The sequence below is a fragment of the Ptychodera flava genome, chromosome 15, assembly GCF_041260155.1.
Source record: "Ptychodera flava strain L36383 chromosome 15, AS_Pfla_20210202, whole genome shotgun sequence".
Lineage (NCBI taxonomy): Eukaryota > Metazoa > Hemichordata > Enteropneusta > Ptychoderidae > Ptychodera > Ptychodera flava.
Window position 1 is genome coordinate 38,931,094 of NC_091942.1, and position 17,507 is coordinate 38,948,600.

At 36.8% G+C, this 17,507-nt stretch overlaps 1 protein-coding gene across 5 annotated transcripts in view; it reads left to right on the forward strand.

Moving 5' to 3' along the window:
* The first annotated feature begins 1,745 nt into the window (after window positions 1–1,745).
* Window positions 1,746–17,507, forward strand: part of LOC139152140 (RNA binding protein fox-1 homolog 3-like) — a 109,475-nt gene continuing 93,713 nt past the window's right edge. For 4 of the 5 annotated variants that reach the window (XR_011556570.1, XR_011556571.1, XM_070725237.1 and 1 more), the window contains exon 1: window positions 1,757–2,207. Coding sequence is in view for 2 of the 5 variants with exons in the window: in XM_070725237.1 (XP_070581338.1) it covers window positions 2,022–2,207 (186 nt within the window). In the remaining 3 variants the exon portion in view is untranslated. Of the gene's footprint in view, window positions 2,208–17,507 lie in introns of all 5 variants that reach the window. The other variant, XR_011556568.1, reaches the window with a different exon arrangement.

A 17,507-nucleotide genomic window follows, 5' to 3' on the forward strand; every position in this document is an offset into this window, starting at 1 on the left:
ATATACAACGCATCACAAATTTGATGACAAAGAAAAAAAAATTTGCAATGCTACTCCATTTGAAAAAAAAACAATTGATGCAGCTCTGACAGTAGAAAAAAAAAATTGCTGTCACTGTGACAGGAAAAAAAAAATTTGCTCCCATACCCATTTCCTCCATACCCCCCCCAAAAAAAATCAAATGGTTCTCCCCTTACCAAAGGTTTGATATTTCTTTGTATGTTAACCATAATCTTTGAAGTGGTTCAGAAATGTGTTATGTTCTCCAAGGTAGGAAAAATTTGAACTTTAATTATTGACAGTGACTCGACTGTACCTCACATCATTTAAATTTAGATCACCCCTATGCTATTGGATGAACTGCATTTATCATGCTATGAACAGGATCACATCATGCTATGAACAGGATCACTGGGGGTGGGGGATGGGGTTACAATAGATTCCTGTGAAAGTCTGAATACACAAATAGCCCACAGCTCATTAATCTACATCACAATTTGGTTTCTAACTTTCAAGGACTATAACAATGGATGTGTTGGGAGGAAGTTCCTCACACATAATTTACAGCGTCCTATTATAGTATAATACTTTGTTAGGTCACAGTCGCTCAGCACCCACGGGAGGGACTGTGGTTACGTCATGCCGGTAGATACCCACTTGCATCTCTATATACATAAATTGGCATTTATTATCATAATAACACAGTTACACACTTCTAATTTTGCCTCCACCAAGCTTGATGACATAAAGGTCCCCGATAGCCTTTCTCGATCCCAAGTGTATACATTAATACCCTTGAAAATTGGACAATAAAGACTCCCAATGAAAAGGAGTAAACACTGACAAAAGGTTACGGGTGAACTAGATCCCCCTGCCCCCTTTTTGGTAGGCCTGATATAGTTTTTTTTTCATTTTTGAATATATGGTTCGCCCGGGATGGTTCGTTGACATTGGTTGTGGTACGTATACCAGTCGTTACACAGTTCTCAACCAGACTGGACAAATGATGAAGACTTCAAACAAAGCGGTCATTCCCATGAAAAACACTGAATGTGTCTATGTACACTGAAAATGGATTGGGGAAGGAACCGGACGAGCAATGTCAGGATAGATCTAGATGGCAGGCAGGATAGATAGCAGAACCGCTGTAGCACAGCTAGTCTCGACAAGATTGTACTATTCTTTAGACTTACGGCATGTGTACTGTACTGCATGTATACATTCGTTGTAGTGTGCTCTCACTCCAAGGTCTACGTTTAAATACACTAAGAATGGGAACATTGCAATCTTCGAAGGCGATATTACAAGTGTGAGTTACTTTTAACGGTACCTTGGTTTCCACTCCCATTCGCGTGCCCCTATCTATTATTATAAGCATGCACACACACACACGTGCCGTCCCAAAAATAGATTAGGGCGGGCGGATACTCATACTTAGCGTAGCAGCGAGATTCTACCAGTGCCTCAACAAGGAGTTAGTTACGAGCGATTCTGGAAATCTGGTGCCATGCATAACATGATATTCATGATCTAATTTATGGTGAAAAATACACGCTAAAATTTACGTACACCATTACTCCGCAAAACGTCGAGCACACAACTAAAAAACCACCAAGGTCGGTCGTTAACATGACGTAACCACTTCCGCCTTACATTAATAAACAATAGTATGGGAAATGTGCAGTTTAGCCGCTAGAGGGACAATGCTTCCGCGATGCTCGAGCAAAAATAAACGTACACATGCGCATCGGATTTTATTGTTATAATCGAGAGCCAGCTCAATACAGAAGTCTGTATTGTATTTCTCTGTGCAATTTTCTGAGAACGGAGACTTGTCATTGAGAGAATTTTTCCAGATCCACCCCATTTATTGTAGATCGAGAGTTTGTTGTTCGTATCGATTTTTGTCGTGATTGAGGAACGAGGACAACGTAAAGGGAGCGATCAATACAACTCGTGAGCGTGATTTCTAGACATCACATCTGTTCTAGTGCAGTGCACTGCCTCTGTTGTTGTGGAAGATGGCGACTGAAGAAGCGACATTAGTAGGACTCGATGGCGGGTTAATGACCGAAAAGACTAAACAGGGGTGTATGATCATGAAAAAGGCAGAGGATCAAGGAATAGAACCAGTCTGTCTAAGGGAGAATATCGTGAATGGACAGGACGAAACCGACAAGGGAGAAGAAACGAAGAGGGACGAGAAGGTACGTTGTGTTGCAAATGTTTGCCGGGTACACACGATTTAACCGTTTATCGTGGATATCCCGCGATCCATTCGGCTTTCTTCGATGACGATCGGAGGAAGTAGCTAATTTTCAACGTTAAACCTAGGTGTCGTTAGTATTCCGAGAGCACTGAATAATATTCTCGAATGCACAATAGTCGTAAATATACATGGTGTACAGTGTTCATTTATGTTTTGTTGGTACACACTGGAATATATTGCTTTTGATATTTCAGCAATCTATTCAGTTTTTGTGCTGAGGATGCGAGTTTCTCCACATTCTCCATATCGTTAAGGCATATTCAGTATCTCCGTCTAAAAAATAGTCTGTCCACAGACTATTTTGCCATTTTTCGTTGTCCATATGTTTCATCTATCTCCGGTATCATGTTATCAAACAATGGCTCTTACCAGTGCCTATGATAGCACAAAGAGTTTCACAGCAACCAGCGTTGTTTAATAGATAAAGGTTATATATATTATTAGAATGTGTCATTTTAAGAAATATGAAAAGGAAAATATGTGAAAATATAATATTTAAAAGCAATTTAATTGAAACTAATTAACATAATTGAAAAAAATTGTCAAAGACAAATATTTTTGTTTAAGTTGGTACTTAACCAAAAATTTTGAGTTGCAATTTTTTAAATTCATTATCTTGGTAGTTGATGTACACTTGGGTAGGCAGATCATGAACTGTAAAGTATGGGGGGAAATGACAACTGCTAAAGTAAAAAAATGAGACAAATAATTAAAAATAGCAAAAGTAATCATGACTTAATGTAGGTAATTAGAATTAATGAAATGGTATGTGGTATTTTCAACTGTTAATGTTATTCTCAGTGAGTGGTGCAGGTTTTTAGTGATGTCTAGTTTGAAATGTTATCAGTCATTGAGCTTCCAGGGGTCAACAGGGGTACTTTGTTGAAAGGTTGTCAGGGTTATTTGAAAAGGTGAATTATGTCAAATCATGTCAAAGTGACGCACATACCTGACTCTTTAATGAAGTTGTTAGGATTTGTAGGAGTAGACTATTTTTGTCTCATTATATACAGTCAATAAACAGTAGCTCTGAAGACAGAGGCAATGTAATGATAAAACCTTTGTTTAATGTTAATAATTTATGGTGACATAATAAGGTAGTTTTATCTTGGTTTTACTGTCTTGTTAATGCTGAGAGATGTGTGGGCGGAGTCAGGCGCTCTATTGACAAGTGAACCAGGTATTACTGAGACGGGATTTACGTGCATGTTGTGTTCTGCTGGAGTTCATTACATGTAATTCCAATTTAGAACTATTAGTGCCACTGCTTTGTCAGGTCAGAAGAAAAGAAAAGACTGCTTTGATGTGCAACAATAGATAGTAGAAAACTCTTTTTGAGAGGATTTGTTTGTTGAAGAGATTACATAAGGAATATGCTGTGATCTCCACATGACAGTGGAGGTGTGTTAGCCGACTCTGATTGTCGGTAGCTACCAGATGATTTAATAACAAAACAGGTCAGGTAACAAAAAACAAGTACACAGACTGTATAATTTATACTGACACAGAGGTTAAGACTTCAAGAGTTTCATGATAGACTAAATCTTTCAGACTCCGGTGTTTTTATTTGACAAGCTCAACAATAGGAGATTGACATGCAAAAGGTGTGATTACGGCTCCATACAATTGCCATTATTTCCCTTCCAGCCCAGGTGATTGTGTGTTGTATGGCTGCTGACATCTATTTGTGAGTTGCGTTTTTTGTCTGGTGCTGTGTATGACATGAATTTTATGACTCTTGCCCACCCAGCCATAAGGCCACAATGATCACTATGTACATAAACATACAATCATTTATAAGAGACAGATTAAATCTCAACCAAGACCTTCACAGCCTCCACTTTAGACCAGGTAGAGTTCAACACTCCCACCAACTTAAAAATGTATGTAAAGTGACCCTTAACTCCAATAGTTGACTTGAAATATATACCGGCAAATTGAATACCAACAGCTTGTATTTCAGTTTCTTTACATGTGTTTACTGTTGTATGGTTTCTAAATGGTTACATTAACAACTAATACACTGTGTTCAGAACTGTGCGAATTCTTGATTCTGACAATTGCCCATACAAAAATTGTATGTACTACAAATACCAATCAGTGATAAGGAAATAGAAACTTGACACTCTGATATTCAAACTTAGTACACATATAATATCTGACCTTTTACATCTACATAATTATTAATCCAATATTCTCTTTTCAAATAACAAGTTGCATATTCAGAATTGATAATTACCATATTGTCTGTCAAGGTCTGTGGTAAATAATGCTGTCTTTGTACTATTTCTAAAAGACACTACAGAAAGCCTTTAGGGTGCCTGTTAATACCAGGCAGCAAGCCAGGTCTTGTATGGAAGACATCAAAACAACTGACACAAACAAAATGGCTGACATAAAATCAAGTGAACACTTTCAGAGAGCAGGATCACAACTTTCTCTAATACAGATTATTACCGATATTCCTTTTGTTTGTGTACCTAGACAAACATAGAATGTGTAAGTTTTTAGTCATGAAAATAAATTGCCAATGAAGGAAGAATTTATTTATGTTTGTATTTTGAAAGACATTTGAAAATTCATTTTTTGACCTGTAGATGTAACAACATTATTTATGGTAATTGCTAATACAAGAGGAGTGTTTTTAGCAGTCATTGGATGAGTATTAACGGGGAAATGATGTTTCTTTGTGGGTTATTTTTCAGTTTTGGTTGCAAGAACCATTTAAAGTGATTTCAAATGGATAGATATACATATATAATCATGGTATTACAGCAGCACTTTTTGGTAGAAGAATTTTTAATTCAGTGAGAATCACGCTTGGATAGATTTGAAGCCAATCAATTCAAGTTGTTGCTTGTCAAATTCTAAATGCTCAATTAAAATTCAAGGGAAGTACCAGGTGCTAGCAGGGACTGGAGTTGCATTGCTGATTGTGACTTGAATTACCATCTGGCATATTTCTTTTAACTACAGAGTCAGAATTTATATGCTGTGTTTCATAGCATTTGCATGGCAGGAATCAGCAAATTGAATTTCAGCTTTCATGATTTTAAATGAAATAGTCTGTCATCTGGATATCAGCATACAAAAGGACAGCTCCTTGAATGTTTATTACCAGGCCAGTATCCCTATGGGGGGTTGGATAAGATATATGCCCCTACATTTAAAATCTACTCTACAAATAGCTCTTTGTGTTGTTGTATATAGCTGGCAAGTTGTATAACCAATATGGATTAGCAAGGGACATATGGACATATTGTACATTTTATGTTCTACTGGGGACAAAGAAATTACTGGATTGACAAACCTCCACACCACATTTGTCTGAATAAGAACACAGTGTACAATATGGTGAAGTGTACACTGAACTGTATAGTAACTGTGATACTAGTGAGATGCTTGCTTTTGTTCAGTTTATTGATACTTGATAAGGTATCAGAGATGTGGCCTCTATAAGCTGTGGAGTTCATCTTCATGACTGCAGAATGACTTAGTTAGACTGAAGGGGTTCTTGTCTAAAGCCTAGATCCACTTTTATCTTATTTACCAATCATTAAAAAGGCTTTGCAATACAAGTCTCCCCAGTGATACTAGCTGTGGGACAAAGTCATGCAGTCACTGCTCGCATGCTAATTTATCATCTGTATGAGTTCCAGTACCAACATGTTTGGTATGATTGTAATCTGGTGTACGTTGGTAGGAAACTCAACTGTGCAGCAGTTGACTAGCATGGACTTCACCATACGTCTGCCAATATGTCAGTGACTCAGATAACCACCAACAGATGTTCTTCAAGGAGCAATAGCTCATTAAAATGGAAATAGGTTCACCAGTGAAAGTATTTACTCAGCACAACGCAATAAATATATAAAACCCTGTATAGACAGTTTAACTGGTTTGTACCCTTTAAAATGTTTTGTTGAACCTTGATAAACCAGGTTTGTAATGCTATTGTCATATTGACGCTATTCATTTCTCTAAAACTTGTGTTTTAAGTTGCCCCTGGAATTTCCACTTCACAATGTTTGCATCATGGCCATGTAAATAATATTGTATTGTTCCTTGATCTAAAAATACAATTTATCTTTGAATACCAACAATTAGGCTAGAATACAGTGCAGTAACAATGTCAGATATCTGTATTGAGTGTATCAAATTTTTCAAATACTGCCCAGCAGTGGCAACGTTGTTGTTTTTGTTGAGGTCAAAGCCATTCTATTCTGGCATGCATTTTATGATCAATTTAGAAAAGGCCAAAACATCACATGTGATGACAGCTGACTGAGAAAGAACTTGGCATTCAAATAATGTTGATTAAAATACAGCATGTCCACCTGTTTGCTATACATGTGTAGGTGTAGCATGAAAATTATGGACATTTTTAATTACCATATTTTAACCACCCCTATCACCACATGCATAAATGCACTGGACTGACCTGTGCTGTGCAATACTCAGATATAATGTGAATTTACCAAGGAGAGGATATCAAACATTGCTTTCAATGGAGTTTGTTGTGCTCAGCTTCTGTGAACCATTATTAAAGCTAATCCTAATCGCTTCAATTAGCTGTTTAATATTCACTCTTAATTTAACACTGTTATGGTGCAAATAGCAGCATTGTCATGGAAACTTTACAATTTACTGAAACTTTTAAAGCATTTGTAAGTGTTGCAGGAAAAAGGCAACAAAATGTTAAATTTAATTATCAATCATATTATGTTTGCTAGTTCAATTGCAGAATATCAACAGTGGAATAACAATGAAATAAGAATATTGCTAATAATATTGAAATCAGAATATTGAAATAAGAATATCATATTTATCACCAATTTCAACATTTGGATATTAGATGATCTTCTCAAAACTAAGTTAACAAGAGTAGAACTGAAATCACATGCAGATACATTAACACTCACAGTGTGTTTCCAAAGGGAATGACAGAGACCCCTATAGTGACACCCACAGAATGACAGAGACCCCTATAGTGACACCCACAGAATGACAGAGACCCCTATAGTGACACCCACAGAATGACAGAGACCCCTATACTGACACCTACAGAATGACATTATCCACAATCCACTATGTAATGATGATACCATGACTACTGGGTTTAATTTTCATTTTGTGTACATGCAGATAGTGTCTCACTAGACTCATATCTTCAACTATGTAGCCATAAATGTAGTGAAAATAGCAATCTTGTGTACCTTCCCATCCCAAAATTGTGCTTAATAAATTGTATTGTATGTAACCTGTTCATTTTAACTTTGATTCCAACAATATTAATACTACAAGAAATGAAAACTTAGCCTGGAAGGAGAAGAGAATTGCACAACTTGCTTCTGTTGAGAGAGAGAGAGAGAGAGAGAGAGAGAGAGAGAGAGAGAGAGAGATTGAGAGAGAGAGAGTACAATAAGAATGAAGTGTAAGACTACAATGAGAAAAAAAAGCCTATACATTCACCAATCTACTTGTAAGGTGTGAAATAAACAATTTAAATCTACTCTAATTATCGGTTAAAGACTGATTGTGTGGTTATCAATGTCATCATCAACATCATCAAGGGTCAATGACTGTTCCATTGCTTCCGTTGTACATTTCTATTCATTGGCTATCAATGTTGATTCCAGTTTTCATGAAAATTTGTTTAGATTGAATTGTTAATGTGCAGTGAAGATGTCTCTTCAACTATGTAGACATCAACATATCCACAATTTCTTCATTATTAACACTGTACAACATCTCATCTCAATGAAGTGTAATCTAATGCTACAGTGTTGATAAGGTTTACACCAAATATTCATTGACAAGAACAGCCCAACCAAATTATACGGAGAAGTATTTAAGCCAATATTAGAGAAGACTGCATCAATTTTATCTGATACACAAACTGATACCATTGCAGTATTTAATCACCAGACATATACATTTTCTATTCCCCCAAGAAATATAACACTGTTTTTATCTCAATTATTGATACCATGGATGTGCCCATACATGCACAAAGTGATCATAGAGTTTGTAGATCATCTGGTGATGTTTTGATATTATACTTTTTGCATTCAAAACTGGTGAACACAGATTGTTTTTTTGAATTGGTAATTGATCATGACATTTGTTTTGTCTATTACTGTAAAGGTTTCAAAGTTCACACCATGACATTGGTAAGATTTTTATGAAATGACCAGTGCTGTATTTCATTTTCAGTTGTGTCATTATACAAACAAGCAAGCGCTCCAGCTTGTAAAAATCTCAAACCAAATAGGTTGTGCCTCGTTTGCCCATTTTTTTTTTATTGTCCAGAAGATCTAACATGTTTTCTTTGCAAGTATTTAAAAATGGAAATTCACCCAAACATTATAGCGTATGTAATTTTAGAACAAAAGGCAAGTACATAATGTAAAGAGAGAAAATGGTTGACATATTTTATTATGAACAAAGAGAATCATTACTTTGTCAAACTGATTGGAATGCAAAGAATTTTATTGTGAACTGAGTTAGAAAGGAAATTGAAAAGAAAAAAGTAAAAGTTCTTGATATTGTTATCTTTGATTGTCCAAAGATGAATATTCAGTACTACTAGATGATAGCCAGACATGCACACATTTGGCGGAGACATTACACTAAATCAGTATGGAGAGATCGACATATCAAGGTTAAGACTCAGACAAGATGCCATAAGAATGCATCTCAGATTTCATGCAGAGGTTCTGACACAGGAAATGCTTCTAGACGATGATTCACAACACATTCTGTGAAACATTCACACATTGCAAACTGTGAAAGTAAAAAGAAAAAAATCTGTTCCAACATGTCTCTAGTAATACCATGTCAATCTATTGTATTGTCAACCACTGGTAATGCTTAAATTGGTTCTTGTTCAAGTTGAAATAATAAAACCAATCACTTAGGTATGATCAAACATTATCAGATGGTATTTACTGAGATGGTTGATAAAGTAATGCCAAAGACATGCAGTATGTGTTTTGTATATTTACCCAGGCAATGATGGATAGGTTGCATAACATATTCAATCTATTACTGGAATTAGCAATGCTATTGTCTTAGTATCTGATTCACCAATGAGGACTTGAAGGATTTCCCTGTCTGGACAGGTTTGGATTTCAACAAATCAGAAACACAATACAAACATTGGTTTTCTAAAAGTCTTTACAAAACACCCTGAAAGCTGAATGCGATGCAATGAACTTTTTTACTGCAGTGTGAAACAGTGTGATCATGGATGTTGATCATGGATGTACATCCATGGTGTGATGCATTCCCTCAGTGCATCACTTCCATGCAGGAAAAGCCCAAGCCCACACTGTAACAGCCATCTCCATACCAATGTTGAAGAGTTTTACAAGCAGACAAAATGTTGAATTCATAGTAGACAAGTGTAAATTGAGCAGGAGACATCCTGTAATGGATGAAGCCACATTATGTTGTCTTTGCCAATCCACAGCCCAAGGGCAAACATTCAGCATATGCTTCTTGCTGAGTTGACCTAGCTAACCTTACTGCTCTCCAATTTCACCATGAAATTCAATTTTCTTGGAAAAGTCCACTCTACTTGCAGGGGGGTCAACTCTCCTTTTCTGACCTTCCACATTGATAAAACGTTGCAAGGAACAGCTTGATAGTGATGTCATATATCAATTATATTCACATTGAATAAGTATCAATAGGTAAATTTACATTTATAGAATTTTCAGACCATATTAAGTTGACAAGAATGTAGAGAGTGGATTGCCTATCTATGTAAGTATTTCATTGCTCAATTAGTAGCAATTGTGGTTCAACATCCATGCAAGATTTTCTCAGCTTCAGTTACCCATCTTATTTTAACCAAATTCAACTTACCTCAGAAAACATGAATATCGATTTGAAAATTCACTCTATTTGTCAGATGCTACACTGGAGTCTAGTAGTACAGAGCTACTGAAATACAAGAGTTCACATTTGTATCATTACAATGTCTGTTTGTTTTAAACCACAAATCTCAATCAATAATGTGTGGTCAACATGTGAAGTTATGCATTGCCAAATGCTGATTCTCTGCCTTATGCTGTTAATTACAAGTCGTAATAATGTTGTCTTAAAGACATCTCAATGTTTTAATTGAATTGAAGGTAACTTGATAAATGACTCATTGATTTCTCTAACGAATCCTTAAGATTTTGTCATGATTTAAAATAATTTGCATAATCACAAATCTTAATTCATTCTAGTTGTCAAATGTCTTTAGTTTAAAGATCTGGCAAGAATTGATTCTGTTGTGCAGGTACATCGTAGAAATTGTTTTGTAAATTGTACATAATGTTTCTAGACATGTCATGTTGGAGATGTCATATATGTGGCCACTGTAATATTGCTTGCAGTAGCTCTACCAAGCGTCATAAAACCACACTGTTATGTTTAATGACAGGCTATTGAGAGTCCTGATAGGCGTGACTATGAGGTGAAATTAGCACCAAAATAATAATACAGCTTTATTGTGTGCTGTACTCTTGTGGCTATTTTATGGGAATCCATTATTTGCTTGACACCCTATTGTAAGTGACGTGGGTCACCTAGGCTGTGCCAGTATTCAATGACAAGTATGTCACTGTCGTGTGCCTTCACAGAGTTGTCTTTGTCTTTGTCCACATTCTGACCTGTGTGACTTACACACGGATGATAAAAGACAGACCAGGGTCATACATGTACACGTAGTAGTCGTAGTTGCCTCTTGTCTCAGAAGCCTGAATAATGGTTTGTATGCTAAATTTGACTGTCCTAATTTATGTGTGTTCTGCTTAATGCCTGTTGTCCATTTTGATTAGTTTTTGACTAAAAATTTAATTGTTACGAATTTATACTTAAATGCCCCGTTCGAAGGCTTGGTCTTCTTCTTGTTTGTTTTATGCAAGGTACATTAAATGCCATAATAAGGTCAAGTTTAATGATTCATTTAAATTAGGCTGAATGGTATGTAGGTTTTGCAAGTGAAAGACAGTATAGTTTGCTGTGCTGAGATACGGCTTTGTTCCAAGACAACTGTGACATGTCAAGATATATGCACATTTCACATGCAGTGATCAAAATGATATCAGGTAACAAAGGTGTCTTTCCTGTCAGCTTCCACTATATGCAGATAGTCTGATAAATTACTTGAGCGGACTTGTCTATTTCAAGATGTAGTGTCAGGACCAACCAATATTTCATCATCAGTGGAAGAGGTCATTGAACAATTTCAGAATAAATGACACCAATGGTTTCTGTTTTTTGCTTAAAAAGCCATTTTACTATTTATTATTTGATTTACATAGTTTGTAAATGAGATGTCAGTGAGATAAGTCATCATGTTTGATATTTTGAAATCACCTATGTGCTGTCGCAGTGTCTACTGCAATCTACTTCCTAGACTAAATACATCAAGATGTCACGTCTTCAGAATTCAGCCAGATGCATGTAGGGGAAGGCCAGTCTTGAGCACCAACTCAGGAATTGCTTCCCCTTTAACCTTTGACCCCTAGCTTGTTTACCCCTCAGGCACAACTGGAGCATAAGGTGACCAAACATTCCCTGACAATGCAAATTTACATAAGTAAATTCCAAAAACTCAGTCAAAGCTATTTGAATAGTTTTAAAGACTACGACAAAAACAACTTGGTTCTTTATTTGGATCTCACCATAACAATAAATTGCATAACAGGGTAGACGTGAACTGTAGATGATATGTAGATAGAGTGGTCAACTTGTAGTATGGAAATCAGAGAGTGGAACTACATATATATTTGTCTTGAAATAATTACTTTATCCAGATACATATTTATGGTGTGACTGTATAGTTTCTAAACATGTAGATGTCCTGCATTATGCTACTTGACTGTTAGATTGTAAATCTGTGTACCGATAGTGTGTCAATCATGATTGTGAAGCTTTCGTTGTGGCATCATTCAAATATCATTAGAAAGGAAAGCATTACTGTCAAAGTTTATGATGAGTCATTGCAATGAAGAATGGAAGAACCCCAGGGAAAATGATTAATTGTACTCAAGGATGGCAAAACTGACATGGAAAGGTGATACCTGTTCCACACACACAGAAACACACACACACACACTCACACTCACTTACAAGTAGGCATGCACTCAGAATGCAAATTAATACAAGTGTAAAGTGAACTGAGCTATTCTGGCTAAGTGTAGCGCTAATCATATAGGAAGCCAACATGGGACAGGTGATGCCTGTATTGATAGCCAGTATAATGGCATGGTACTGTCATTCTCTGCCACACAACAAACCTTTTATGAATATTACATTCATTTTTAATGGAGTAATATCTCTTAACAGTTGTGACATGTAGTGGTCTTATTTAGATTCAGTGATGCAGAAAGATCTTCTAAAGGCTTTTAGTAGTGACCTCTTTGGCTCTCATACCTTGTCAACCCTATTTTATAGACAAGATGGCAGCCAGAACTTTGATGTTCCTACTTTCATCATTCTCATTGCAAAACAGCATTGACACAAGGTCTGCAATATCACAGATACAGTCTACAAAAAAACGAGAATTCTAATGTTCAGGTTGTACATGGCCGTGTACATCGCTAAAAATAGTCATATTTTAACTAGTGCAAGCAAGCAATGGTTGATTTTAGTGTATGTATGATTTGATGAAATTTAATCTCTTCATGGTGTCAGTGCAGGCTGAGATAGACAAAAGATATTCTAACAAGTCTGACAATCAACATGGCTACCTCACATTCAATTGTTTTGATGTTCTGTATTTTGCTTCTGACTCATAGAGATGGACTCTTTGTTGTGATCTGTACACAGAGGAATCAAATGTGTGAGAAAATGTGAATGTAGACTCTAATTTGAAAAAGGTATTATTCATGCTGCCAAATGAAACTAATGTGTCTAGAAATTATCATCTTTTGTCTCTAAACAAAAGCTAGAAATTCATTTGTCTGTCACTGCACAGACTCTCTATTACTAAACTGTAAGATCAAATTATAATAGCCAGAGAGTTTCGGTTCCAAATATCGTAGCACTAGAATAATTACTAAGTGAAAGTAGGGAGTGATACTGCACATGTTGTCAACAGAGCTACAGAGTTGTAGTGTCAATTACAACATGATATCATGTGAAATCTCTGAAGTTTTATATTCATAAGTATTTCTTCATGTTGGTAATAACAAATAATATGCATATCACAATGTAAGTCAATGTTCCAAAGGTGCCATGTGGTTCTTGTGTGTGTACATTTCAAAATGAATCCTAGACTCTACTAAAAACTTTAGATCATGATGATAGTTACTTCAACATTCAATATTTATGATTACCAGCCATTATGTACAAGCAATGCACAGATACAACAATAGGAACACTACCGGTATAATACCAGGTCAACTGATAAAATAGATCAGGTAAATTCCTCCCACACTGCAGTGTTGCAGTACACATACAAGTCTTTGGCATTAATCCATTTACACACAGTTACTGTATTGTTTCAGCTTTATATATATATATATATATATATATATATATATATATATATATATATATGTGTGTGTGTGTGTGTGTGTGTGTGTGTGTGTGTGTGTGTACCCTTAGTTTACCTCAGAAAAAGACAGTCTTCCAGACATTCTGCGTCTGTTTCCAAATTTAACCAAAGATACACAAGATCCTTCAGTCCAAAACACCAGGTAAATTGAATTCAAATGAAAAATATTTGAATAATGGCTTTTGGTGTTGTCCAACAAACTAATAATAAACATATCACATAACAAGATTGTCAACAGTGCAAACAATTCAAAGTGATATCTTACAACACAGCAGCTGCCTTGTAATCACTATGAAAATATTAACTTTTGTCTTATCCCAAAATCACACACTTCCGCCAACTATCTTGTGTACAGATGAAACAACTATTTATCACCATGTCTAGTCTTTTGTCTTTGTGTTTATTTACCAGTTTCCAAAACCTGTGTGCGGTGGAAATGAGATTGAATATGATATAGACATAGACAGTAATGATGTGTGAGATTGCCAGATTTTGGAATTAATTGACTGAGACACAGCCACAGGTTGATATGGTTGAGACACCGGGCAGATGGCATGTTGTTTTAGAGTAGCACTGAGATAATCTTCTTATCTTTCCTATAAGCTGACAATCAGATATTGAAAGAATCGTTTGGAATATTTGGATGGTTTCAAAACTCTCTGCAGTTAAAAGAGAACTTTGGTTATCAGCTAGAGCTGTAGAGGTCATTCTAATGGTATTTTTTAACACAAAGGATCAGTAACTGAGATACATTTTAGGAGCCCAAATGTTACATCAAGGGGATTTCAGCTAAAGGAAATAAATTAGAAGTTGTTTTGTTGTACTGTATGATGCTGTTATCAGCAATAAAATAAAAAGTTTTGTAGGTATGACACAACAAACTCATGGACCTGAGTGTTGTTTTCAATCATATCAATGAAGTAGGGTTCACATGCTGTCCAACTCAAACAAGAGATGCAATTAAACACTGCCTCCATCCCATACTGCAATGCAATACCACACTGCCTCCATTCCATACTGATATGCAACTCCACACTGCTTCAATCCCATACTGCAATGCAACTCCACACTGCCTCCATCCCATACTGAAATGTAACGCCACACTGCCTCCATCCCATACTGATATGCAACTCCACACTGCCTCCATCCCATACTGATATGCAACTCCACACTGCCTCCATCCCATACTGAAATGTAACGCCACACTGCCTCCATCCCATACTGAAATGCAACTCCACACTGCCTCCATCCCATACTGAAATGTAAGGCCACACTGCCTCCATCCCATACTGATATGCAACTCCACACTGCCTCCATCCCATACTGATATGCAACTCCACACTGCCTCCATCCCATACTGAAATGTAAGGCCACACTGCCTCCATCCCATACTGATATGCAACTCCACACTGCCTCCATCCCATACTGATATGCAACTCCACACTGCCTCCATCCCATACTGAAATGTAAGGCCACACTGCCTCCATCCCATACTGAAATACAACTCCACACTGCTTCAATCCCATACTGAAATGCAACTCCACACTGCCTCCATCCCATACTGAAATGTAACGCCACACTGCCTCCATCCCATACTGAAATGTAACGCCACACTGCCTCCATCCCATACTGAAATGCAACTCCACACTGCTTCAATCCCATACTGCAATGCAACTCCACACTGCCTCCATCCCATACTGATATGCAACTCCACACTGCCTCCATCCCATACTGATATGCAACTCCACACTGCCTCCATCCCATACTGAAATGTAACGCCACACTGCCTCCATCCCATACTGAAATGTAAGGCCACACTGCCTCCATCCCATACTGCAATGCAACTCCACACTGCCTCCATCCCATACTGCAATGCAACTCCACACTGCTTCAATCCCATACTGAAATGTAACGCCACACTGCCTCCATCCCATACTGAAATGCAACTCCACACTGCCTCCATCCCATACTGAAATACAACGCCACACTGCCTCCATCCCATACTGAAATGTAACGCCACACTGCCTCCATCCCATACTGAAATGCAACTCCACACTGCCTCCATCCCATACTGAAATGTAAGGCCACACTGCCTCCATCCCATACTGAAATACAACTCCACACTGCTTCAATCCCATACTGCAATGCAACTCCACACTGCCTCCATCCCATACTGAAATGTAATGCCACACTGCCTCCATCCCATACTGAAATACAACGCCAATGTATGTATATGTGTCCGTCAACTGCAAAAACTCCTAAATCCCAGCACCTACCATCTTGGTCTTTGGTGTAATGATGCGCTTGTCCCATTGCTTTGAAATTTGGTATGCAAGATTCTAGGGTTGGCCTCTGTCAGATTTGTTCAAATAATTGTGATATTTTCATATTTGTATTTTGGGGCAATTTGCCTGTTTTTGGTCAAAAATCATTTTCACCCAAAGCTCTTGTTGGGTTGCTTTGAAATTTAATGCTCTTGATCCTAGCTAGGGTTGTCTTCTGTCAGGTTTGTTAAAATTGTGGTGAAATTTTCATATTTGTATTTTTTGGGCAATTTTTTGCATTTTTAGTCAAAAAATCATTTTCTCTGAATTACCGTCTCATTGCTTTGTACCTAGAGGCAACCTAGTGGACTGTCTTCAAATTGTGGTGAAATTTTCATATTTGTATTATTGCAGCAATTTTTGCCATTTTTGGTCAAAAACTTTGATTCTCAAAAAACTACTCATCTGATACATGTAGCTTTCGTTGACATGTTCTTTGGGAATGATCTTAATGTGATATGTTCAAAGTATGATGAACTCTTCAACTGCAGTTTTGCATCTATTTTTGCTTTTTTTGATCTGGCCATCCTGAAATGAGCTATCAAAGATTTCCACCTTCTTCATCAACGCGTGTCACAAATAGTTATTCTCTACGTAATACAGCGGGGCTACATCGGCCGCTAGGTTGCTTGTTTGAATGAAGGGATGTAAAATGATCAGGGCATGTGTTGCATTGGAAGTCCTACTGTAGTGCAAACATTTCCTTGTGTTTGTTGTATGTACATTTGTAAATAGCATAAAAATAATGACTGTAAAGGTCCAAAATAACAGAATGGTTTGTAATAATTGTTCATGCAGCAAGTCAACACATGCATTGTAACATCCTTAACAATCAGTAATAACTGGTTGTTGTCACATACAAAAAGAAAATACATCTTTTTTGTGTGTGTGTGTTGAAGATGAAAGGATAAGAAAATAAAGCAAGTTTCTATATTATTAGCATTATTATCACATTGAGAATTCTGTATGAAAGCCATGGTTTCAACATATCAAGGCCATGGGAAAGTTATTACATAGATGGACTCTTTAATAATGACATACTTCAGAATTATAAAGTGACAGACTGACAGAAACATAATAAAAAATACACTGTGATCCATTTTTGGAAGAAATCAATCACCTGAAAACTTGCATTGACCCTTTTTGGATTTCTGAACAAACTGTGCTTTTGATAGAGTGTGTGTATTGAGAGAAGCAACAGAACACAGCAGTACATGTAAAGTCCACAGTTTTTCGTTCAGCTTTGAAGAATATGAGATCACTATGATTGGCTTACTGTATGAAATTCCACATGTAAGCATTGAAAAACATAATGTCAGAGGATCATGGCAAAGTATGCAATGATTGCAGATAT